The sequence below is a fragment of the Leptinotarsa decemlineata genome, unplaced genomic scaffold (assembly GCF_025532065.1).
Source record: "Leptinotarsa decemlineata unplaced genomic scaffold, Ldec_3_MD MMD2_tig00078363_RagTag_RagTag, whole genome shotgun sequence".
In the NCBI taxonomy this organism is placed as follows: Eukaryota; Metazoa; Arthropoda; class Insecta; order Coleoptera; family Chrysomelidae; genus Leptinotarsa; species Leptinotarsa decemlineata.
The window spans coordinates 3,324,337-3,352,018 of NW_027412728.1; the positions used below are offsets into that span (position 1 = coordinate 3,324,337).

The following is a 27,682-nucleotide window of genomic DNA, read 5'->3' on the forward strand; positions in this document are numbered from 1 at the left end:
TTAAAAAGTAATGGCCCTTTAAAGTTCAGAAAAGGGCAACTTTTCAGCCTTCTTTTGAACCAAATGAACTATTTAAAAACACAAGCATTTATTCACTAGGTCATCTTTTCAGCTTATTCCTCCTTCTTCAACACTTTTCTCTTCAATAATCAACATTTTTCTTATAAAAATGTTAAAAAATGTACGGAGCTGCTTTTTGGTTACATATCACTGTATTTTACGTGTTTAAGGTTAATGATATGGTTGGTACGACTGATGCAGTCAATATTCCTAAAGTAATTCGAATGTATTTTGCCTTCATTCTTTAGCTCATAAATTGGTTTTTGACACTTTTCTTAAAATTACAGCAAATGTACTGAGCTTTTTTCTTCGGTATTTTCATAATCCGCTTTCTATTGCATCTATCTATACCATAAAGTGTCATAATTCAATTTGCACTCTTCATTGCAATTAGTACAACGTATTGTTGCTGCAAACACTCCTACTTGAAACAAATATAGAATTAAATTATTTCTTACTTTCACTAAATTATGAATTTCGTTCAAATTCATTTTGTATTTTTCTCTCACGTCAAACTGAAAATTGAAATCTACGAATTTAAAATAGTAGGTGACGACAAATACCAACTGCTTTTTTCTGAAATGTCACTAGTATCTAACCTACAAACATAAGAGTGTCACCAGGAGGAGCATTCGTTTTTAAATTGAGTTTTTTCTATAAGAAAAATGTTGATTATTGAAGTGAAAAGTGTCAAAGAAGGAGGAATAACGTGTGAAGGTGATCTAGTGAATAAATGCTTGTGTTTTTAAATAGTTTATTTGGTGAAAAAGAGGGCTGAAAAGTTGCCCTTTTCTGAACTTTGAAGGGCCGTCACTTTTTAAATAAGGGAGAGCGCCACTTTTTTCTTTCGGATTCGTAATCTACGCATCAAAATACGTAAGTACAGTCAAAATTTTTTTCAAAATCGCCGGGTGTCCACAAAACGAAAATTTACCAGAAATTCATCAAATACAAGTTTTGAGACACATCAAACTCAGTGAACGATAAGTTAATCCATTTATGTTTTCATTGAAATGAAAACAAAATATTAGAAACATACCTTGGAGCTGGCAAGGGTTTTTCTCATCAATAGGGGTCAACGAAAATATTCTGGAAACAGATTTTCCTAGTTCCTGGTTTTCTAAACGATCTCAGTAATGATTCGTCGTATCTATCCTTTTGATGCTATGCCCAACAAGACCTTGATAACGTAGGGTTGTGAAGTTTGAATGATCCTCAGCGAAGAGAATGAAAACCACGTTCAAAGTAATACAATACCCAATATACACAACGTGGACCAATTTTCACTTATTGAAACCTCGGAAAATAATCCTCATAAGAGAAGTCACCAATGACAAATTATCCAATAGGTTTCTAACAAACTTCATTTACAGCCACCTCAAAAACAATAATGGCTTTTCAAGGTGACTCCGAATACTTCGCATTTTCTTTCAGGTAGGAAAAAGAAAATCAAACGCATGTCTCTACGTCACTAATTATTGAATCAGAATGGATCACGGAAAAAGAGTACTTTCGGTCGATTGATAATACCAAATTATGCGATAGGACCTGAATCAACTGAGACACGGATAATACTCAGAAACAATTAAATTCCATTTCTTTGGAGTTATCTAGGTTATTTATCCAATTTAGAAATTATTCCCAGTGGTTATTGCCATAACCACTGTTGAATATACACACATCGGAAAAGTCTAGGGATATTTTTATAACATACTAAATATCATAAAAATAAATGCATGAGGTCGTTTGATTTCGATTAAATTGGTACACTCGACCACCCTGTAGATTTCTATGGGTTGAACAAAGCCTGCAAAAACGGTAACTAATCTTTTATCAAGTTTTTTACAAACTGTAGGTTTTCGGCTAAAATGAATAATCTGAAAGTGTCGAGTTTGTACATTCTATGCAGTTCTTGCTCAGCAATTAAACTGGAAATATTGTGCTTTAACATGGAACGCCATCACTTACCATTGGCTGAGATGAATAGAGCTGTATGGCTTCTTCAAGGTGGCATGCGACAAAATGATGTAGCTCTTCGTTTGGGGGTCTCCCAAAGTGTTATCAGTCTATTGTGGCGGCGTTTCCGTGAAACTGGCAGTCCAGCCGAACAACATCCAGGGCGAGGACGCGCTACAACTGCAGTTCAAGACCGATTTTTTTTGGTCTTAACCGCAAGAAGACAACCAACAATCACAGCACCTGAGTTGGTTAACGTGTTGCAGCAGACGCACCAGGTAACCATTGGTCGTGATACTGTCAGAAATTGACTGCATGAAGCAGATCTCCAGAACAGAAGGCCACTTAGATGTCCACCTTTGTCGTGAGGCAATCGCGGTAGAAGATTAGAGTGGTGTCAAGAACATCAAAACTGGGATGCAAATGATTGGGCCACAGTTTTGTTTACAGACGAATCCAGATTTGGATTTCATCCAGATTCTCGTCGAGTAAGACTGTGGAGACGACCTGGAAATAATGAACGTTTGAGACACGTTCAGGAAGTCCACATATACAGAGGTGGTACAGTAATGCTATGGGGCGGAATCATGATCGGCGGCAGAACCGATCTCGTTTTTCCAAATCGCTCCCTCACAGCTCGACAGTACCTCGACACCATTCTTCTACCTATCGTCCGTCCGTTTGCTGGTACTGTTGGTGAAAACTTCCACCTAATGCACGATAATGCTCGTCCACATGTCGCGCGTCTAGTGACTGACTGGCTCACCAACGAAGGAGTTGATGTATTGCCATGGCCAGCACAATCACCGGACCTGAATCCCATCGAGCATGTGTGGGACATGCTTCAACGAAGAATTACTCCGCATATGGGGAACATTCACACAACGTTTCAATTGAGAGAGCTTTTAATCGCTGAATGGGCAAATGTACCTCAACAAGACATTGACAATCTCATTTTGTCGATGCACGATAGATGTAGGGCCGTAATAAACCTGCGTGGAGGCCATACTTTGTACTGATTCCAATTTTTTTTGTATTATGATTTTTTTTCGGGGTGCCAAAGAAGAGCCATATATTTTTTTAGTTTTGCTTATATGTGCACTCAGTATTTTTGACCATTTAATAAATTTTTTTGTAAGTTACATTCGTTTAATAATCACCCGTCAACTTTTTTTTCCCTAAAGCGATCTAAAAAAAAATTATTGCCATTTTTGAAAATATCCCTAGACTTTTCCGATGTGTGTATTATTACAGTAGGTACTCTTTCAGTCGATGTTCCTACTAACATTTTCGGAAATTGACCGCTAGATAACGGAACGAATCTCGATGGAGTGTTTTGAAAATAAATATGATGGTTAACAGAAGATGTCCAAAATAATAATAATAATAATAATAATAATAATTTATTCTCCTCTTATTTTACATTTTTGTACATACATATGACAAAGTGCAGAAGATAAGCAGGGAAGGAGAATAAATGGGCAAACCTACAGAAGATCAAGTCTGTGCGTAGGGGATTAGACGGGGAGGTTCAATTGAGGTTCAGTTGCTAATGATAATATAACATAGTACATATAAAGAATACAAAGTACAAAATATCCAAATAAATAATACCTAAGTCTATAGTTGATAAAAGTAATATATATAATAATATAACATTAATTATTTGAAGAAATATAAGATAATGATAACATAACATAACGTTGGACATACAAGGAATATAAAAATATATAATATAAATAATAATATATGACATAAAATTAATTACTTCTAATTCAAAAATTCAAATAAGTTCAACCATGTTATCTAAATATATAAAAAATAGTTACGAATTTATAAATGAATATGGACAGATGAGCAATAAGGGGTTTCTATAAATTATGTTCTACAATTCTATGGATTTCATTTCTTGGCGTGTTTTTAATAAAGTTTTTCAGTTCTCTTTTGAATGAGATCTTTGGCAATATTTGCTTCAGTTTTTGTGGAAGGTAGTTTAAACATTTCGGTCCAAGATACAGGTACGCTCGCTGCATGATATTCTTTTCAGGTTTGATGAGGAAAAAATTATTTGCGTTTCTATACCTAGTGTTGTGGTGGTGTTCTATGGCTAGAAGCTCATATTTTCTAGAGTGTTGATAAATGGTAACCTTTAGGAAATACAGTTGACGTATATCTAACATTTTGGAAATTTTGAAAAGTTCTTCTGTTGGGTATCTTTTGGGTTTTCAGTAGATGGTTTTTAATATATCGCACACCTAGATCTAAAGGGAGCTAATTCAAAAATATCATTTTTTGAGTTATGCTCACTGTCGAATTGCTTATCTCATTACCTACCGACCAATAAAACAGAATTAAAAATATTTCCACTACGCGACGCCAGATGGTACTGAAGTCCTTTTTTGTTGAACCAGTGTTCGTACATCCTCCCCCGTCAAAATAGGGACATTGCTAGTTGTTATCAGTATTGCAACCGGAACGCATGTACGCATATTAAACGAAGTAGAATTATTTTGAGTTGTGTCCCTATTGTTGAATATTGAAGCCATATTATTTTAAGTTGTTGCTGTTTTCATAATTGGTGCTAAATAAATAAATACAACATTTTGAGTTGAACCACTATCGCTGGCAAGGTAAGCAAAGTTTTTTATTTTATTTAGAATTGTTACTGTGTTGTTGAATTTTTTTTTTATTCGTTGTTAGATCTGTTTTGTTGACTCATATTTTTGACTCCTATATTTTTTAAAAAAACCAATGAAGTTAAAGTTTTTTACCAGTCCCTATTGGAGTTTTTCCATCTTAATATGTTGTAATTTTCATCTAGCGACTACATAGATTGTTGTGTAGTTACTGATAAATTTTTGAGTTAGATCCTTTTAGATTGTAGTATATTGCTCCTGTATGCATGCAATCGAAATACACAGGACTTTACAGTTAGTAAAATGGGTATTTTCTGTTTCAGAAAAATAATGAGTCGTGGACGAATTTTAGTAAATATGGTAAAAGAATCAAGAGCAAAGGAGAACAAAGAAATTATCACCCCTATTATACTTACTCAACGTGAAACTGTAGGAGATGTTTCCGAGATATCAACCAGCGATAAAGACTCGTCTAAGCTTATCCATGGTGTATGAATCTCTTCCGTGTACGTCTAAACAACAGAACACTTGTACACATAACTATTACATTTCACCAATCCGAAGTAACGAAAGTGATATTGACGACTCTGATGAGGATCCCACTTACCAACTAGTTCAAAAAAGTAAAGCACCAGTAAAGGTTGTATCTGCCTCATCGTCTTCATCTACCACTAGCAGTAGCAGCTCGGACACCGAATATAATAATGTACAAGTAAACACTCACAATGCTGAAATTGATACCGTAGAGCCCTTGATAGAAAAAAAAGGTAGAAAAAGACTACGTAAACCAACAATGTGGAAATCAAAAGTCGCCAAAGTGTTGAGAAATTCTGGAAAAGCCTACCAGTCACTGTCTAAGTCGAAGAAACAAGTGCCGGAAAGAAAGGTTGGACCCCCCTGTGGAGAAAAATGTCGCCTGAAATGCAAAGATAAGATCAACGAAGTGTCAAGACAACAGCTCTTTGATGCATTTTGGAAATTAGGCAATCTTGAAAGGCAGAGAGAGTTTGTAGTACGACACTCACATTCAATAAAGCCTAAATATCGATACTCAAGCACACAAGACTTTCGAGCTCTCAACACAGCCTTTTATTTTGAAGTTGATGGTTCCAGAATTAGAGTATGCAAGCCATTTTTCAAATCAACTCTTGATTTGAGCTATAAAGCGATAAAAACAGCACTTTCCAAGAAAGCGGAATCAGGAGTTATTGAAGCTGATTTGAGAGGAAAGCACGAACATCATCCAACTATTGACCCACAAATCAAACGAAGCGTTATAGATTTTATAAATAGTATTCCAAAAATTGAATCTCACTACTTGAGAGCCCAAACCACTCGAGAATTTATTTCAAGTGATAAATCATTGGCCGATATCTACAGAGATTATAGACGAGTTCGTGAAACTGATGGTTTAACTTTTGCCACGTCTTCAACATTCAATAGGATATTCAACACGGAATTCAACATATCTTTTTTCGTGCCGAAAAAGGATCAGTGTGATCTGTGCGAAAGGTACAAAAACTCAGATGAAGGAGAAAAGCACAAGTTAGGTCAAGAATATGAACAGCATCTGAAAGAAAAGACTTTGGCAAGATCTGAAAAAGAAAATGACAAAAATAGAACCGATGGTACCATCGTAGCAGTTTACGACTTGCAAGCTGTATTGCAAATTCCTAAAGGAAAAGTATCCTTATTCTTTTATAAATCCAGGATTAACTGCTTCAATTTTACGATCAGTGATTTAAGGGCAAAAAATGTCTTGTGTTACTTTTGGGATGAAACCGAAGGAAGGAGAGGAGCTGTTGAGATTGGGAGCTGTATACTTGACTATATTAAATCTCAGGCAGACCAGAATCCGAATAGAGAAATTGATATTATTTTCTATTCGGATAATTGTGGTGGTCAACAAAAAAATAAGTTTTTATTATCTGCATATGCCTACGCCGTCAACAAATTGAGAGTTAAGTCAATAACTCACAAATTTTTAATACGCGGCCACTCACAAAATGAAGGTGATAATGTGCATAGTGTAATTGAAAAGCAGATCAAAAGATATTTGCAGTCCGGTCCCATCTACATACCAGAGCAGTATAAAACGTTGATTGTTACTGCAAAAAAGACAGGAAAACCTTACACAGTCGTAGAAATGACTCATGATAAGTTTTATGACGTCAAAGCTTTGCAAGAATCGTGGGGCACCAATTTCAGTATAGACGAGGAGAGAAGTCCGATCAAGTGGCATGACATTAAGATTCTTAAAGTTGAAAAAACTCACCCTGAAGCGTTTTTCTACAAAACATCATTTCAAGAAGAAGCATATAGAAAAGCTTGTGTGCGAAAGCGGGTTCTCCGCGCAAGGGAAACCGGGACGGCCACAGATCTATCGTTGTTTTCAATTGGCTTAACACAGGCATACACAGGGAAAATTGCATTGTCGGATGCAAAAAGAAAAGACATAAAAGAATTGATAGTTAAAAACGTTATTCCGAAATCATATTATGATGTTTATTATAAAGGCGTTCTGGGCGATAATAACTAATTGACTGTTGTATTCTTTTTATACTGTTTATTATCTTTTTGCCCACACAATTTGATAAAATGTGATCTGAAAGTGCCAATATTATATTTTAGATATACAGTTAAAAAAATTATTATAGAGCAGAAAGTATATTTTTTATGTTCCAAGGTATAAGTTAATTTTATTTTGAGTATTTTTATAATTCGGGGATTATCATTAGTTAGTTTTCATATTATTATTGAATAAAAATTTATTTGATTTGAATACTTGTATTATTGTCGCTAACTAATCTGCCAATATTGCCCTTTTGTTAGTCACAAGAGTTGCCCTAAGAGTTGGACTATAATAAACAATTCAAAATACTATTATATTTTGAGTTCATGTTGCTACTTCAAAAGAGAGTTAACTCAAAACTCAATTCAACAAAACAGGTTCAACTCAAAATAATAAAAAAAATACACACACATTTATTAAACAAAATGAAATAACTACAAAAATCAAATTTTTAGCCCTAATGTATGTATAAAATTTGAGAATCTTACAACATCTTTCCTGACTTTGCATTTGAAAAGAATTATATCATTCAGAAAAATTTTACTGCGTACAGGGATACGGGAATAAGTTTTTCGTCTTTTCTAGAAAAATAGCTTTTTTGAGTTAATACCTGTTTAGATCTAGGTGTGCGATATATTTTTGGGTAGTTTCGAGTGCTGATATATGAGTTCTCAAAGATGCACCCCATGCTATAATACCGTAGGTTAAATGGCTTTCTATTAGTGTGGAGTATATTATACGCATTTGTTCAGTTTTATAAATGGATGTAGGAATCCTCATTTTATATAATATAGTTCTTAATTTTTTTATCACGAAGTTTATATGAACATCCCATTTCAGGTTGTTATCAATATATACTCCAAGATATTTGATGTTTGTAACCGAGGATATAGTGATTGTCTGTTCATTTTTTTTCGGTATGATCAATGTATTGTAGTTAGGTAGGTATTTTGTGTAGGAAGTAAAAGGTATATAGTGAGTCTTTTTCACATTTGTCGTTAAGAGTCTGCCATCGAACCATTCTATAATTTCAGGAAAGTCATTTTCTGCAATTGATTTTAAATTTTGCCAGGTATCTGCTTTGTATATTACTGTCGTATCATCTGCAAAGCTCACTATGTCACCTTCAAATCCTGCTTTGAATATATCATTTAGATAAACACTAAATAGTATTGGTCCTAATACGGTTCCTTGGGGAACTCCATATATCATTGTTCTGAATTAACTGATGTTGTCACCAATTTTGACACATTGTTGTCTGTTTTCAAGATAGCTTTTAACTAGTGAGTATGGTGTTCCTCTTATAAAGTATCCTTCCAAAAAATCATTTAAAATCGAATATCACATTTCTCTTAGAAATATCAGATGAATAATTGAAGAAATAATATGAAGTTTATTACAATGAAAAATACACTAATTTTCGTATGTGTCTCCAATTAATAATTCAGGGTTATTAGTGAAGTGAAAATATACCGTTACAATTTGAATTTATATACTTTAGTTAAAACTGAAAGGGGGATATCTCGAGGAGGAATAGGTATGTAGTATGACGGGTGGGTGTAACAAACACAGAATTATACTGTGAGTAAAACTGTATTCATAAACTGTTTACAACTAATTAACGAGTGATCTATTCATGTTTGGACCAACGTGTCAAATCGGCTGACTGTGTTCGCGGAAGAATGTCACTCGGCTGTTCGCCACAGTGTTGCCAGACTCAATCAGTGATACCACATTCCTCCCCCACGAATGATGAGCTTATTCCCTGAAACGAACAGAGAACCTTCTGTTTCTTGAAGTATTTCTTCGGGGCACCTGACTTGGGGGGCTCTTCTATGTCGACTGCATCTTCAACATCCTCAGGTTGAATTTCACATGGTATGTTGGGGCGATATTTTTGTTTGAGCCGGTCGCTTGGTGATGGTTCGTTTGGAGTACCTTTGTTTGGTTCAGCATCAGGGTGAATTTCTAATTCGTCAGCAGCACATTGTATATCCGATGGGTTTACATCTACATTTGGTGTTATATCCGAGATTCTCCTCCGCATTTTGGTCACAATGTTTGCGGCGTAGAATACCATCAACATTTACGAGATATGACAATGGCCCAGACTGCCTAACAACTTTTCCCGGCTCGGAACCCTTTCCTAATGGCTTATTTACCCATACATCGTCTCCCTTCGTAAAATCATGAAGTGGAGCAGCTGAATAGTCCTGGTTTCGTTTTTGAATGATTTGTTCTAAATCCATATTCCGATTTAAGTAGGTCAAATCGTGACCTTAAATGCCAACCGAACATTAGTTGACTTGGTGTTTTGTTTGTCGATCTTCTTACGGTATTTCTGTAGTAAAACAGAAAATTTGCAAGTCTTGGTGACTGATTAAGTTTTGGTTACTGGCTCGTATTCGTTCTTTGAAGGTGCGAACAATGCGCTCAGCCAGCCCAATCGATTTCGGATGATAAGGGGTCACTTTAATATGTATTATTCCATTATTCTTGCAGAAATGTTCGAATTTACTCGAGGTGAGTTGTGGTCCATTATCCGTCACCAAGAACTTGGGTAAACCCAATCTAGGAAATATCGAACGGAGAATGCCTATAGTAGAGTTAGATGTAATGTTGTTCATCGGTATAACTTCTAACCAATGCGTATAGGAGTCAATCAGTACCATCCACATAATACCTTCAAAAGGTCTAGCAAAGTCCAGACAAAGACGAGACCAAGGGTCTGGAGATACACCCCATGGATGTAGTGGTGCATTTCTGTCGTTTTTTCGGGACTGTTGACATGAAATACATGTTTCTACTTCATGAATTATATCAATGTTGATATTTGGCCAATAAACGTGCAGTTTCGCCAGTGACTGCATGGCAGTAATACCTGGATGACCTCTGACTGCAAAAGAGAAGGCATGCAGATGCGTCCTTTCCATAAAAGCATGTTTTCTTCAAATGACAGTTCATCACGTTTTTCATAGAATGGGATAACATCGGTAAAGAGTTTTTTTGTCGGGCCAATATGATTGTACATATTTTATAACCTATGAAATAGTCTTGTCTTTATCAGTTTGGGCTTTTAATCCTTGTTTACACATAGGAAGCTTCCATACTCTCAGATGCACTGCTGAATGTTTCGCTGTCCAAGGACAGCCTGGAAAGTTAATCTGCAGGACAATTTTCGTTTCCTGGATGATACGAAACGTTGAAATTATAACTATTTAGCGTCATAGCCCATCTTAAGAGTCGGTGCTTGCTATTTTTGGGGTCTGACGATCCTCTCCAAAAATACGCTCCAATGGCTTATGATCCGTAATGAGGGTGAATCTTCGACCATATAAGTATTGATGGAACTTGGTAACGGCATATACTAATCCCAGGGCATCTTTGTCAATAGTGGAGTAACGTTTTTCGACATCACTGAAGGATCTTGATGCAAAAACTTCAGAGTTCCATCTCGAAATTTGTGTGATAGCACAGCACCTGTACCTGAATTGCTTGCATCACTATTGACAACCAAGGGGTTTTCACGGTCATGATGCACTAGGATATCATTTGATGTCAAGTTTTGCTTTAAATTTTCGAATATTTCAGTGTCTCTATTCGACCATTCCCACTTTACACTCGTTTTAAGAAGATGATGTAAAGGTACGCACTTCATATGAAGAGTTTCAATGAATTTGCCGTAATACGTGATAGTGCCTAAAAACGACCGAAGTTGGGAAGTATTTTGCAGTATTGGCATCTGCTTGATAGCTGATATACGCTATTTAGTCGGATGCAAACCATTCCCATCAATTTTGTGACCTAGGTAGGTCACACTAGATCTAAACCAATCACATTTTGATTTTTGGGTTTTTATTCCTGCAGCTTGCAGAACTTCCCTTAATCGCTGGGTATGTAATGTTAGATTTGGATCTGTCACCAGTATGTCATCCAGACAGCATACTACGCCCTCTATTCCTGCCAGTATCTGATCCATGATTCGTTCGCGATGGTGCAGAACTGATTCCGAATGGTAATCGCCGGTATGTGAAATAGCCCTTATGTGTAGCGATTACCAAATATTTACGGGAGTCTGCGTGGACCTCCATTTGAAGGTATGCGTCCTTCAGGTCGATTTTAGAAAAATGCTTACCTCCAGATAATTTTTCTGTGATGTCCTCAAAACAAGGTGACGGATATTCATCTATATCTATTTGAACATGCTGATTTATGGTGACTTTAAAATCGGCACAAATCCTCAACCTGTTTTTTGACTTCAAAGCAACCACAATAGGAGAAGCCCACAAAACTTCAGTTTTAGTTGTATCGATTGGTTCCAGAACACCTTCCTGGACCAACCGATCAAGTTCAGCTGAAACTTGATCTTGTAGCGCTAACGGTACGTTCCTTGGACGAAATTTTCTTTCTTTTATGGTGCCTAAACAGTCATCGAAAAGTTCTGGAAAATCACCCAGTACACTGTCAATCATACTTTTGTGTTGGCTGTCCTCCTTTATGTGGTATATTTTTGCCCGACGAGGTAGAGGTAGTTTGAAAGCTAAACACCAGTCCAGGCCAAAAAGTGGTATGTCGTCATCGTTTGTTACATAAAGGAGCAATGTTAATTTATTGTTGAAAGCTTTCGCTTCCACCATACATTTTCTCAAAGTGCTTATTGGTTTTTCGCCGTAGGCAATCAAATCACCTATTTTTTTTACTGATTGGTTGCCAATTTTATTCCAAATTAACTTGCCTACTACCGCATGCACAGAGCCAGGATCATAAAGCATGTCAATATTCTTGGTACTTGTTTGTACTAGTAACATCACTTTACCAGCCTAATTTTCTAATATTTAGAATGGTCGAGTTATAGTCTGTATCCCGGATTCCGATTCACTATAGCCAACTACCGCGGCTGCCCCGCGAACCCAAAGGTACAAAAAAAGGGGCAGGCTACATCCAGAAAACCAGCCTCCTCGGGGAGACCTACGGGGTCTGGACGCGTCCAGGAGGGGGTCAGCTTTGCAAAAGCTGCATCCAAGGGCGCAAGTACTTCTGCAAAGCCCGCCGCCTCCCCTCGACCTGAACCCTCACCTCAGCCTCAGGGGGTTTCAGACATCTCTGCCGCACTGGACCAGATGAAAAAGTTATTCGTCAAATTCCCCGTGCTACAGACAATGTTCACGGTGAATACTAACGTGATGACCGGAACTGCCAATGTCTAGACAACCAACGTTGCCTAGATCTCTGAAGATAGTTTTTTGGAATGCTAATGGCATTCGTTCAAAGAAGCTGGACTTCGAGAATTTTTTAACTGAGAACAACATAGATGTGGCTCTAGTCCAAGAGACACATCTGAGGAACGAATCTATTGTCATTCCAAACTACAGATTCTTTCTCAAAGAACGTGTTGGACGTGCTGGAGGGGGAGTTGGCATTTTTGTCAAACGATCCCTACAGTGTGTCCAATACGGCATTGACAGTGCTCGATTGCACGGTACTGAGGCCGTGGGGATCAAAATTCAACTGAGAAGGGGTTGTCACAGAATAATCTCGGTTTACAACCCTCCGAACATTTGTCTACTCCCAGAATCTCTGGATGAACTGCTGATGGGAAGCAACATTCCGACAATTGCTGCTGGCGACTTCAATGCCAAGCACAGACCTTGGAGCAGAGCCACAAATCGAAACGGCCAAGCGCTCCATGCCCATGTTGACAGACATTAATATCTTGTGCTGGGACCAGATGAGCCTACGTACTATCGCGGGCAGACCAGGCCTGACGTACTAGACATTGCGCTTCTCAAAAACGTCTCTCTGACTAGCGAAATTTACGTTCTGTCGGAACTGGATTCCGATCATAATCCATTAATCATGGTATTGGGCGATGATCTTCCTCCCCCTGATTATCGCATGAGATCCAAGACGGACTGGGATGTCTTCACAGCCCAGCTCGAAGAGATGCGCGCCCCTCCTGAGGTACTCGATTCTCCCGACGTACTCGACGCGGCAGTTGAGCGTTTCGAGCGGCCACCTCCAGGGAAGAGTGTCCGCTGAAGAGCTACAACGAGTTTACCCCTCGTATCAAAGCCTTGATACGAGAGAGAAATCGCCTGAGAAGGCTCTATCAACGAACCCTTTTCCCAGGGGACAAAACAGCGGCGAACAGGATGGCCAATCAAGTCAAACAGGCCATCATTGAGCATCGAAACGAAAGGTGGGAAGAGCTCTTGGAATCCTTCGAACCTGGGAGTGACGAGCTTTGGCGAGTCACTCGTAGGCTCAGGGGGAAGAAGACTGCTCTCTCACCCATTCACGGAGAGCGCGGAGTGTGCTACTCCCCCGCCGACAAGGCGTTAGCCTTTGCAGACACGATGGAACGTCAGTTTCAACTTAACGTTGACGACGATGACGACATCGATCGCGATATGCTGCTGGAGGACCGGGTTCACCGACTCCTCAGGGAAGATGACGACGACGACATCCGTCCGGCTTCTATGGAAGAACTGAAGGGTCATATCAAGGCTGCAAAGGCCAAGAAGGCTCCGGGGCCGACTCAATAACCAACAAGTTGTTGAAGAGACTCCCGGAAAACTGCGTCGAATTTCTTTTGAATCTAATTAACAGTTCGTTGGCCCTCAGACACTTCCCTAGAAGGTGGAAGCATGTGATCGTCGTCATGCTCCCAAAACAGGGTCAGAACCAACTGTTCCCGCAGAACTATCGCCCGATCAGTCTACTCTCGTCGGCGGCTAAGCTGGCTGAAAGAGTTGTACTGCAAAGACTCAACGAAGAAGTTGAGGACCGAAATGTTCTGCCTAACGAACAATTCGGCTTCAGGAGAGATCACTCCACTGAATTACAGGCTCTGAGGTTGGTCGAAAACACCATCAGCGAGCTTGACAGCAACAAAAAAGTGCACATTGTGCTTTTAGACATTTCGAAGGCCTTCGACTGAGTATGGCACGAAGGTCTTCTGCACAAGCTAAACGCGTTCGACCTACCTCGGGGCCTGATCCGGTGGATCGGGTCTTTCCTGAAAGACAGAACTTTTCAGGTCAGAGTAGAGGGCTCTCTGTCCGACAGCAGAGAGATCCTCGCTGGAGTGCCACAGGGGGCCGTGCTCTCTCCGACGCTGTATTCACTCTATACCAGCGACCTGCCTACGTCCGAACGAGTGAAGATATCCCTGTACGCCGATGACACGGCTCTCCTCTCATCTTCCATGGGTCGAGAGCTCGGCGTCGTCTATATGCAACGTGCATTGGACGACCTCGAGCGCTGGTACCTCGATTGGAAGATCCGAGTAAACCCGGAAAAGACTCAGGCGATAGCCATGGAAAGATTACTATCTTCTCCGGCCAGAAAAGTGAGAATCTCTGGAAGGGAGATTGACTGGCAAGCGCGGGTAAAGTACCTCGGCCTTTTGATAGACCGTAGACTCACTTGGAACCCGCACATTATGTACGTTAAATCTAAGATCGAGGGTCGGATAGCCAGTCTGTACCCTCTGATCAACAGAAAATCAAAGATGAGTACGAAAAACAAAATCACGATCTATAACACGATGTTCAAGCCTGTCATCATGTACGCTTCAGGCGTCTGGGGACAAGCGGCTCCATCCAACATTTCCATTTTGGAAAGGTTGCAAAATAAGATAATTAGGATAATTGTGAATGCTCCTTGGTTCGTGCGGAATGAAGCCATCCGCAGAGATTTGCAGCTGCCTTCCATTCGGCAGTCCATCCAGTCGAGGAATGAGAGAGTTTTCGAAAAAACGGAAACTCATGAAAACCCATTAGTTAGGGAAGCCACAGATTATGCTGTAGACGACCCCTCCCGATATAGAAGGCCCCGACACTCTGTCGAATGAGGCCCTCATGTCCCCCGTTAACGGATTAATAACTTTCTCATCCATCCCACCCCAGCCAGGTAGGGGTATCCCGTGAAGGGCGGCACTGATGTCTAAGGACTTCATGCCGTCATCAATCAGTAATGAACCCATTGGTCCCTCTCAAGACCAACAATCAGCCAAAAGGGTAGGGGAGCTGGTCTCCAAACCTGAATAAAATCAAGATGGATCTCGTCGTCGATTCACTATTAAATTCCGAAGAATTATCGTTTTCATTGTCACTCCCATGTTTCTTAGATTTCACTCTACTCTTTTGGAGAAGTGGAGTGGAATGTGAAACCAACCCAAATGTGACCCAAAATATTATACAACTTCACAGCAGTTACCATCATAAATCATTCGTTCCAAGGTTGAATATTTCCCAACAACTGGAATGACGTGGAGTTTGGACTGTCTACATATCAGAATAGTAGAGTTCGGATTCCCTTCTCTATATAATTTTTGATTGGATTGGGGCGTTTTTATTGCAAGCAATTGGACGGGTGGGTGAACGAGCGGTTGAAGAATTCGTCTTGATTTTCGACCAGAACTCTAACATCAAGTTGGAATCCGTTAAGCAAAAAGCCACATAAAAACTGTCAAACAGTCTCCTAAAGACCCAGATTCATCTAAGAACCTGTCCCTTGATTTTGTCACATAGGGCTGAGTCGGAAACCGAAGAAATCATCATAAATTGTCAGGATAGTCTGTCATATCACGCAATGAGTATAGAATTTTTTGAGTTCAATACAGATGCATGACGCCTGAGCTTATATACATACCTAATTCTACATCACGTGTGTTGAATTAGCATCTTAGGCACTTCTAATATATTAAAATGATTCCAGTCCCACCTTATGTACAATATTTTGAATCCATTGTAGACAATGACAGATGCTGAATTTATTGTGCTACCAAATGCAGTCTCCGACAATGCACCAAGTTTATAGGATCGTCTCTGGCTAGGAAAGGTATAGAATTGACCATAACTGGTTGGATCTATACCATGCTGGTAAACATAACTGCAACAAGTTAAAATACAATATCGTAGCTGACAACCAATATGGGTTTCAAGTGGGCTTGTCAACCCAGGATGCCATCCTTTCTCTACATAATCATGTATTATCAAACTTCGACAACGGTGAAAAATCACTTAGTGTTCTTTTCGACTTGACACGAGCGTTTGATACCATACATCATGGTCTTCTTCTTGATAAAACTGTTTGACATGGGCGTCCGTGGTCCAAGTCTGAAATGGATTGAAACCTATCTAACTGGTCGTACACAGGTTGTTAAAGTTAGGCTTCAGACTGGGTCATTTTTTTCTGAATCTCGAAACGTTGTTACAGGTGTGCCCCAAGGTAGTGTTTTGGGGCCTACACTATTTATTCTATTTGTTAATGATCTTTCAAAAATTAATCATCTACAGTGCTCTATAAAATTTGCTGATGACACATCTTTTACTGTCAGTGGTTCGGAATGTGAAACATTGTCAGTAAGAGCAAATGATGCTGTATCCAACATGCAAAATTATTGTTCTAAGAATGGCTTGATTCTAAATAATCTCAAAACCAACACCATTCTCTTTACAATTCAGGAAACTGATTGTTATAGTTTATAAAAAATTTTTAGGAGTTTTTGTTGATTCCCAACTCAATTGAAATCATCATGTTGATTTCATACTGAAGAAATTAGCGACACATTGTTTCGTTATATGGAATCTGCGTAATTTTGTGTCTATTGAAATTCTTAAAAGTTACTATTATGCATATATTTACTTTGCCCTCAATTACTGTATTATTTGTTTTGGCAACTGCAATAGAATCAGTGACTTATTAATTTTCCAGAAAAAGATTATTAGAACAATTTGTTTTAAAAAACCACTCGATTCCTGTAAATCACTATTTGCAAAGTTGAATATATTAACTGTTACTTGCATGTGTATTTTTAATTGCGTAATCTACGTTAAATCAAATTGCTCCAAGTTTCAGAACAGAGATGATACATATCTTCTTTCGGGCTTCACCCTGAGAAAAAACTATAACATTTTAATTCCTAGTCATAAGTTAGCCAAGGTGACTAATGGACCTCATATCATGTCAATAAACCTGTACAACAAGCTCCCAATATCCATTAAAAAAATAACTAGTGTAAAGCTCTTTAAGCAAAAAGTTCGGAAACTATTGTGTGAAAAGGTATTTTATTCGCTTGATGAATTTTTTCAGTCTGATTTGGAATTTAAAATTTCAATTTTTGTATCCCTTTTATGGTCTAAATGTTATATAATGTGTCATATAATTATGTTGTTTTATGATTGGGACCTCATTGTAATTGTACTGAGTTATGTGACTTTTTCCATGACTTCCCTAGGTCTACGGAAATGAAGATTTTTTGATTTGATTTGATTTTGAACCACAACTCTTCAAGGCGAGGCCATCAGGTTCAGGGTCACCAGGGACTGCCCTCAAGGTGGGGTACTTATCTCCCCTTCTGTGGTCGCTTCTGATGGATAATCTGCTTGATGCCCTCGACAAAAAAAATGGTCTGCAAGCTCATACAAATGACGTTGTCATCTTGTCAAGGTCCACGTCGGAAAGAATAGCTTGTAATATCCTCCAAAGCACGTTGGACGTTGTTCACAGTTGGTGCCTGAGGGAACAGATGTCTATCAACCCCAGCAAAACTGTGATAATCCCCTTTACCAGGAGAAGAAAATTGGACAACCTAACACCACTTTCCCTCAGTGGTGAGGTCATTCCATTTGGAACGGAGGTGAAATATCTTGGCATTGTCCTTGATAAAAAAAACTCACCTGCAACGATCACTTAGGAACAGTTTTACACAAAGCCAGACTGTTCCTATCGACATGTCGAAGGATTTGTGGTAAAACTTGGGGTTTAGGTCTCAAACAAATCCATTGGATTTATGTGATTTATGTTATGGTGAAATTGCCTGGTGGCCGAAGGCGTCGCAGCAAACGGCCCAAGAGAACCTCTCTGGCTTACAGAGACAAGTTTATCTGGCTATCAGTGGTGCCATCAGTATCACACCGTCAGCGGCCATGGAGATCCTTCTAGATCTACCTCTTCTCCATATTTTTCTGAAGAGAGAGCCTAGATGGACTGCATATAGACATGTGCACATTGCCAATTGCACAAAGCAATTTAATGCAGAGTGCAACAGACTGTTGTTTGACATTGGAAGTCACAACATTCTGGAAATTACCTCTGACTTTAGGCCTTCAACTGTCAACTACGAACTGCCTTATGAAGTACTATTCCCGAGTAGAGAGGACTGGATCTTCCAGGAAAAGGGTATATTTAGAGCAGAATGTTGTTGGTTCACAGATGGATCAAAAACACCTTCCGGTTCTGGTGCAGGTGTTTTCAGTCACAGACCTATGACAGAGATATCAACCTGCCTAAGAACCTACTTCAAGCGAAAATTCACGATATTGAATTGTGTGCGGAGAAATTGGAAGAATCCAACCTCATACAGAAGTCAATTAAAATATTCTCGGACAGTCAAGCGGCGTTGAAAGCTCTTGGCTCCTACCGAGCAACGTCTAACTTGGTAGCAAATTGTCAAAAACGACTTTCCTCGATAGAAAGACCTAATATACTGTCTCTGCTCTGGATTCCTGGCCATACTGGCCTGGAAGGCAATGAGGCTGCTGACTCCCTTGCAAAGGAAGGTGCTGCAAGCAGCTTCATCGGACCAAAACCTGCCATTGGTATCGCTTTAGGCTTTGCCAAACAAACATTGAACACCTGGATGGCTAGATTATTTATGGACTTCTGGAAGAATCTTCCAGGATTGGTTCACTCCAAGGCGTTTATTCACCCTTCGAAGCTTGATACAAAACAGTTGTTGGACTACAGTAAAGATGAACTACGATAACCCAACAGGTTTTCTTACAGGTCACTGTCATTTGAATCATCATATGCAGAGACTCGGACTGTCGAAAGACAGTGTGTGTCGCCTCTGTTTAGAAAATTATGAAACAGCAGAGCATATACTTTGTGCCTGTCCCGCTGGGAACCGAAACAGGTTTTTAGAGTTTGGCAGAGCCGTATTCTTACCATCTGACCTGAAAGACCACTGACCACTCACCATATGAACTAATAGGCTTCGATAAGAAGCTGGGTTCATTTGGTCGAATGTGAATAGGTGTGAGCCACAATAAGCCCTTGCGGGTTGCGGTGGAGGGTCGAATAGACCTACTAACTTTGGACCTAACCTAACCTCGACTGTCAAAGTAAGACAGATATTCATCACGAAAATTTTGGCACGACGTGTGAAGAATATCATCTGAAAGGAGTAAAAGCAGGTGGAATAACTCTGTCCAATCTGTAAAAATAGTCGATCTGACTGAGGGTGTTGAAATTGATCACTGGCCAAAGGTGCCGGCTCGCCATCCGAATGTATCGGGCCGATGTATACTCGTATATAATAATAGTTGAAATGACCACCGATCTTCTTGGGCCACCAAACTTCGTTACATAAAAAAATAAATGGAAGGAAATATTCAAAAAAATCATATAACCTTCTACAATAACAAACTGATTTGAAAATCAAGTTGAATTCACTTGATTTCAAATAGTCAAGAGTTGGAATTATGCGTAGCAACATAACCAAGAGCATTATTCTGTTTGATTGGGAGTTTGTTGAAAAATAATTGAAGCAAAGTATGTGTGGTAAATTGTACCAAGTAAAAAAAAATTAGTGAACTGATTGTATTAATGACACTTTCAGAAAAATTCAAACGCGAATTTCGAACATAGTTCGACTTTCATATTTTATTAACAATTGAAAATTAACAACAATCAAGAGAACTGAGAAAAAATACCTCAAAAGTGCTGCTTCGTTCTCTCCTGTTCATAGAAAAGGGCATATGCCTCCTCACTCACAAACGAATTAGGTGAAATTGGAGACACGTGTAAAACGTTGTATTCATGCCACGCGCCACTATATGGGTGTCTGCAATATGCTATGTAATGCCCGTTGTAAGTAGTCCCACTGTGATTCGAAAGTGCATATAGATTATAACGACTAGGGGCCACATTTTCTGCTGCATAATTGCTCATATCTAATCCTTCTAAAGAAAAGTCGATGACAACATTCAGTTTGTCCCTGAATTTTTCCGTTGGAGAGAATCTTTTAAAATGAATTACTAAAATACGGGAACATTTATGGATTGATAGGGACTTTGTATATTTTCTCCTTTCCTTGCACCTCGAACACGTTGGTTTTCCATCTCCATCCAGAGTTTCCTCTCTTGTGAAGGAATCCAAGCATTGTGACAAACTCAATTGGTCAGTTCTTTGTGGTATAGAGAGAGAGACAAATCCCAGAAAGGATCAAAGGTTACTGAAGAGTGTCCACAGTGAGTGCACTTCATGCAGGATTTTAATTGACCAACAAAATTGTCTACAATTTTAGAGTTGTTCATGTTTAAATATCTCAGCCAGGACTCTTGTGCTTTTCCGCTGTAACTCAAATTTCCGTCAATCTCCGTTAAGATTGGTTTAAGCTTCTCAGTAATTCTATTGAGGTCCTCATGTAAACCTTCTGAAAGATATCGAAGGAATTCCTAGGCGTCTTGATGGGCAGATCCCATGAATCGAGAGGCAAATTTTTTAATATGACTTCTCAAGTAAGCGGAACACATGTTTAAAATTTCATAAACTACACCTCATGATTTGATCCCCACAAAGTTTCTTTGAAAAATATATCACATGTTTCGCTAACACAGTAGTTTTATCAACAGTGATTTGAATACTCGAGTTGCTTCTTACACTAATATTTATATACTACAGGTAACCATAAGAGACTACCTCCCACAAATTACCTAAACCTCTACCTGTGGTACCCCTTCAATTTTGATCAACTGAAGCATATTACCTCACTTCTACATCAATCATTAATCAATAAATTAAAGTGTGGAACGTGTCCTGAGGTACACAGGGTGTCACTGAATAAGTGTAAAATATTCAAGGAGGTGATTCCTCATCAAAAAAAAATAGGATCTTTCATATAAAGGAACTTCATTGGAGCATCCCTTGTTAAGATACAGCCCCTTAAAGGGGATACATAAAATTTGTATAACAATTTTTTTCACAAGCACTGAAAAAGTTACAATAGTGAAATTAACCTGACGATTTGTACTACCAAAAAGACACTTAGCCAGTAATTTATTTGGTTTACCCCATGGTTGTAAGGGGTGGAAAAGGCAACCCCTAAAACGTATTTCCAATGAAACTTTTTGTCTCATTATTTGTTTACCATTTAAAAATTCATTTCCGATAGCCTGTTTCATTCTAAACAAATAATGTATCTTGGGTTTTTTGCCCAAAATTAACCAGTTCGCAGCAAAAAATTATTTTACTAACAACTACAGAGATACATCGTCATAAATGCGAACTGGATTTATTGTTATTTTGTAGTTAGTACCTCCATTAAACGATTAAATGGTAATGAACAAAACTAATTTAATAATAACAAAACACACAACATATAGAAATCATAGTAAATGTTCAATATGTCTACCTTCAGACATTACGCATGCGTCTAGACGTCGGCGCATTGGGCCACGTATTCGCTCAAATATTCCTGGAGTCTCTCTGATTACCCTGCACGCATCGATGATGCGGTTTCTTAAGTCCTCTACATCGCGAACAGGAGTACGATAAACCAAATGCTGTAAATGGCCCCAAATAGAGAAATCGAGAGGATTGAGATCCGGGGATCGAGCGGGCCAGTTCTGTGGTCCTCCTCGACCTATCCACTGATTTGCATATGTTTCAATTAAATGCTGACGTGCTACTTGACTAAAATTGGCGGGAGCCCCATCATGCATAAAAACATATCCCTTCTGACGCCCAAAGGAACGTCCTCCAGAAGTACTGGATGCACTTTTCTCAAAAATTGAACGTATGCCTCACCATTTAATCGAGGAGGTAAAAAATGAGTCCCAATTGAATCATCCCCAATAACTCCGAGCCACACGTTAAGAGAAAACTGTTCCTGATGGTCAGTTTCGACAATAGCTTGAGGGTTTTTATCAGCCCATATGTGGTAATTATGAAAATTAATAATCTTGTTCCGAAAATTAAATTCGTCTGTGAATTCTATCGTCTTCAGAAAGTCACAATTTCTTCTAATCATTTCCAGCATCCAATTGCAAAATTCAAGACGGTTCGGAAAGTCTCGCGGTAACAGTGCCTGTACACGTTGCAGATGGTAAGGGTATAAGAGTTGTTCCTTTAAAATTCGAAATACCGTCATATGATCAACATTAAGCTGGAAACCAATCTTTCTAGTACTGGTAGTAGGTTGTTCTTCAATCAAATTAAGTACTGCTTCCTCAAGCTGTGGTGTTCGTACTTCTCGATGGCGACCACAATCCTGCGTTTTTTTGTCGAATGAACCATATTTTCGTAATTGTTGATGAAGTCGAGCAAATATTCTATGTGAAAGAGGATGCCGTTAAGGATACATTTCAGCATATCTTCTAGAAGCTTTTAACCCATTCCCCTGCGACAGATCGTGAACGTTATGCATATCAGCCATTTCCTCATTTGTGTTTGCCATTTTAATAACAAGTGAATTATTAAAGTAACAAATTAAGAACAGAACAACAACACACAATTAGTATTAATTCAATTTCGGAAATTCACAAACTGACAGCGTCATACCAATTTAATTGTCACTATCGGTAATAGCGACCTACTAGATAGGTAGACGAATTTTCGCATTTATGACGATGTATCTCTGTAGTTGTTCCTAAAATAATTTTTTGCTGCGAACTGGTTCATTTTGGGCAAAACACCCAAGAGACATTTTTTACACTTATTTAGTTACACCCTGTATATCGGTCAAACTATCAAAACATTTAGGAATCGAATCCAGGAATATCATATGAGCAATGTAAATAAGAAAACAAGTTCAACATATTCAAATCGTTTTTTTAAAGAAAATCAAATCTTTAACTAAGAGTTCGAAATTTTACACATAGAAAATAAAGGTTTGAAACTAAATCACTTGGAAGCAATGGAAATTAATAAACTCAAAAATTCAAACATTTCAATGACTGACCAACTGGATTTGAATAGATCACCATTATTGAACTTGTTTTTTTAGAGAAACCGAGAAGGTGGGAGGTAGTCTCAATCATGGTTACCTGTAGTATATAAATATCAGTGTAAGAAACAACTTGAAGTATAAATCACTTGATAAAGCTACGGTGCTAGCGAAACTGGTTGTGATATGTTTTTCAAATAAAGTTTGTGGAAATCAAATCGCGAAGTCTAGTTTATGAAATTACTATGGATCTTCATCAAGTAACGGCCGAATCAATCAGAAAAAAAACACGTAGAAATGACAACTGTAAAAATCTCATGAAAATTCGAAAAAACTTACTTTTATCGAACCAATTTTAAGACTTTAAAATTTGAATTTATTTCACAAGTTATATGTGCATTCTAGTTTTTGGAGGATTGTTACATTTGAGTAATATCGACATATTGTAAGAGTGGCTCACGCAAAAAGCGTTTCTAAATTTCCATTTTGTTGAAAGCAAGAACAGCAACGCATAACACATTATTCAATTTCATTTTGGAATGAAGAAATACTGTTTTCGAAGACTGTAATATTGAATCATAGGAACGATAACCCTCAAAGTCGAAATAACCTTATATTCAAGGTCAGAAAGCAACAATCAACTGAGCAAACGAGTATTAAAATCACAATTCATTCATACAAGTGAAAATAGGTTACCCGGATCAACAGCTTCCTAAGAAGGCGAAAATTGAACCCTCACAAATGGATAGTGAAACAACATAGTATAAGAAACGGAAACTGATACTTGATTCGAAATGACATCGAACAAAATCATCATGATGAATAGTTATTAAACAAAACCCTGAAAAATCCAGTGCTAGAGAATGAGCATTCAAAAAAGTTGCTAAATTTTGTTTCATATCATAACCCCATCTCATTAATTATAAATCTAGGATCAATTATGACTAGTGTCCAGTATTGAATTTCCTTCCAGAACGAACTCAATCGGTTCATACTGATGCTGTCTAAGACCTATCACTGTGAAGCGAATATTTTTTTCAACAAACCAGCGGTTTCCAAAAAAAAATTGCTTTGAAGATTTGTCCTTCCAGTTTTCAAACATCTCAGATTAACAATAAAAAAAAACAAAAATATTAATATTGATAGTTCACTATCGTTTATAATGCACTGTTTGGAACCTTTGGTGTGATAATGAATATTACTGGAGATTTTTCCCAACACCAAATCGTTATTTTTACACCTCGACACGTGTTTCGATCACCAAGTGACCATCTTCAAGAGGAAGATTGAACTGGAAAACTTGCGAAGCTAACCCTATTTATGTTTGAAGGTGATTGACAATGTTTCGTGATGAATTTCACTAGTTCGGACTTCCATTGTCTACTATATAAAATGATTTGAAATCCCTGAAACAAGTAAAAAAAGAATAATTAAAAAAGAATAGTTGAAAATAACAATTATATTAAGCAACAATAAACCTGAAATGAAATGATAGTGAAGTAACCTACAAGTAAAAATATAATAATTGAATAAATAAAAATTAAAGAAATGCAAAAAAGAAAATAATAAAAAATAAAAATAAAAAAGTGTAGAGATTCCAATCGAAACGTCGTGAACTAACGTGACTTGGAATCTCTACACTTTTTTATTTTTATTTTTTATTATTTTCTTTTTTGCATTTCTTTAATTTTTATTTATTCAATTATTATATTTTTACTTGTAGGTTACTTCACTATCATTTCATTTCAGGTTTATTGTTGCTTAATATAATTGTTATTTTCAACTATTCTTTTTTAATTATTCTTTTTTTACTTGTTTCAGGGATTTCAAATCATTTTATATAGTAGACAATGGAAGTCCGAACTAGTGAAATTTAACCCTATTTATGCTATACAGGTATACCATACAGGTATACCACACCTTTGGTGTCCTAAATTAGTTTCACAATTTGCCTTATCTATTAATTTTACAATATGTCCTTATGTAATGTTCAAATGTTATAGCTACATATAAAACAATTTTCAAGCTATATAAAAATTAATTCCACAATATTGCCTATCTAAATTTATTTTTACAATGTCTTCTCATGTAATAGTCAGTAAATCTAATAATAGTATTTTAACAAGCTATATAGTATGCTATTTGCTATTGGTCCGTCATCGTTATTCATGATTTTATTATGTTTACTTATTTCTTCATTCTCATAGACATCTAGTTGCCTGTTGTTGTTAACTTGTCTAACTAATCTTAATGAACTGAAGTCTATGGAATGGTTTTCTTGCAAAATATGATGGGCGACTGCTGATTTTTCAGGTCTTCCATATTTTAAGTGTGCTATGTGTTCCTTATATCTTACTTTAATAGATCTTTTTGCCTGTCCATAATATTTTGCATCGCAGTCCTTACATTCAATTTCGTAAATTCCAGACTTTGCCGAATTCTCGACTTTGTCTTTTGGACTTCCCAAAAGGCTCTGTAGTGTATGACTTGTTTTAAAAACCACCTTCATACCTAGTTCCTTGTAAATCTTTCCAAAGTTCTTCGTGTATTGGTGATATGGAACCGAGATGTATTCATCTTGGTTTTTGTCTTTTCTGAAAGTCGAGATTTCGTTCATTCTCAACCTAAACTTCTTCTTTCTTATTATTTTATCTATAATACCCCTCGAGATACCGTTAGTGGCTGCTACTTGCTGTATTGTACGTTTTTCTTTTGTGAACCTCTCATGTGTTAGAGGGAAAGTCAAAAGACGATGCACTAAAAAATTCAACCCAGCACGTTTGTGCTATCCACAGTGATGTGAACTGTCAGAAATATACCTGTACGTGCTTGTTTCTTTTCTAAATAAATCTAACCCTCCATATTGGCTCCTCATTACCAAATTTCAAACCGTTGTTGAAAAGGTTGATCTATTCCTTATCAAACGATTGTGATGAATGATCTCCAACAATATTTATGACTTTTGATTCAATCATCCGAAACATTCCTCGCTGAAAGTCATTCCATTGTACGTAATCATTTTCGTTTAATCTATATGTTAGTTTTTTTTATATAGAGCTAGCTATCTAATTCTAAGAGGTGTTTAAAAATGTCGAGGTATTTAAAAATAACGATTTGGTGTTGGGAAAAAACTCCAGTAATAGTTCACTATTGTTTTTACTAACGGTTTGCTTTGATTTCATGTGACCATCTTGTCTGTTTGAGAGAATCTAAGTTGGCATACCTACCTAACGCAAAAGGGAATTCGAAAGGACATAAAAACGAAATGACTCAAGAAAACCTAATGTTTTTCATAATTTTTTTCATTCACTTATTGGCTGTGATACACATCAAAGAAGGACTTCTCAAACCACCTTATTGAGAAACAATATTGACTTGTCGCTAGGTCCAGATAACTTATGAAAGTTCTCATTACAGCAAAATCAATTATAAATCATCGAGGATGTTCTCGGTCAAGATCAAATATGTAAAAGACAGTAAGCATAGCCAGTCACAGCCCTAACATATTCAAAATACCTCAAAATCTCTTGTTCCCTTTCCTCCTCTTGTTTTTGTCTGATCATCACCGATTCGATGATGGCCCTTTCCTCAGGAGTGAGGTGAGACAGATCCGGCCCTATATCTTCCATCCTAGCCCTTCTCAGGCATTACACATCAAGGAAAGTCACCCCTTGTAAAGTTCACCGACATCTTCGATCACTAAACAACTCATCGTGTTCCGAAAATAAACAGACATGGGAAACGCCTTGCCGCTAAAAGAACAATATCCGATAGTACGAAAAAAATCAACACGCCCGTACCGCACCGCGATATGCAGTTGTTTTAGCCAGTCTTTATTGAGATTTTCGAGCGAATATCACAGTTGCTATTATCCATTCATGTACTTTTCATAAATAATAGGATGAGTTCTGAGACGGCCAATAGCAAACCACCTCTTCAGTTACGTCACGCGATACAACTATTGATTTAGGATATAGGCACGCGCTCAGGCGTCTTTGGTTGCGCTGTCACTTTTAGCTGATATTCAGGATGCTATACGGTGGAGAGAGGATTTGAAGATGGGAGATGGAATCTGATTACAGGAAGAATCGAAAACATCGGCCGACAACATTTGGAATTGAAAAACTATAACACTGAAACTACATACCTAAAAATCAATCGGGATGACTGGATCAATCGTTGATTTGGTCCTCAGAAATTGTTACGTCATCTCAATCACGACAGGAACTCTTCTGAGCATACGAGATAAGAAAATGGTGAAGGAGTAGCTTTCTCTCTTCGCTGTGTAAAGGGCACCACATGCAGGAACACATCACCAAGACTCGACTGACCGTTGCCAACCGAAATGTGGAAAAACTATTGCATGTGTTCTGGCCAAGAAAGTTTTCAAGATATTGATTTGGTGCCAGTTAATTAACAGGCATAATATCCATTATTTTCGTCGCATGTTTCTCTAAGAACTACAGGGTTCCCCCAGAAAACAATTTGGTGAGTTATATTGAA

The 27,682-nt window shown here is 37.9% G+C and overlaps 1 protein-coding gene across 1 annotated transcript in view; it reads right to left on the reverse strand.

Moving 5' to 3' along the window:
* Rim (Rab3 interacting molecule) overlaps positions 1-27,061 on the reverse strand; it is a 355,610-nt gene extending 328,549 nt beyond the window's left edge. The window contains exon 1 of the mRNA XM_074185890.1: positions 26,696-27,061. Within this exon, the coding sequence (XP_074041991.1) occupies positions 26,696-26,808 (113 nt within the window). The 5' untranslated portion in view covers positions 26,809-27,061. The remainder of the gene's footprint in view (positions 1-26,695) is intronic.
* Positions 27,062-27,682: the final 621 nt, after the last annotated feature.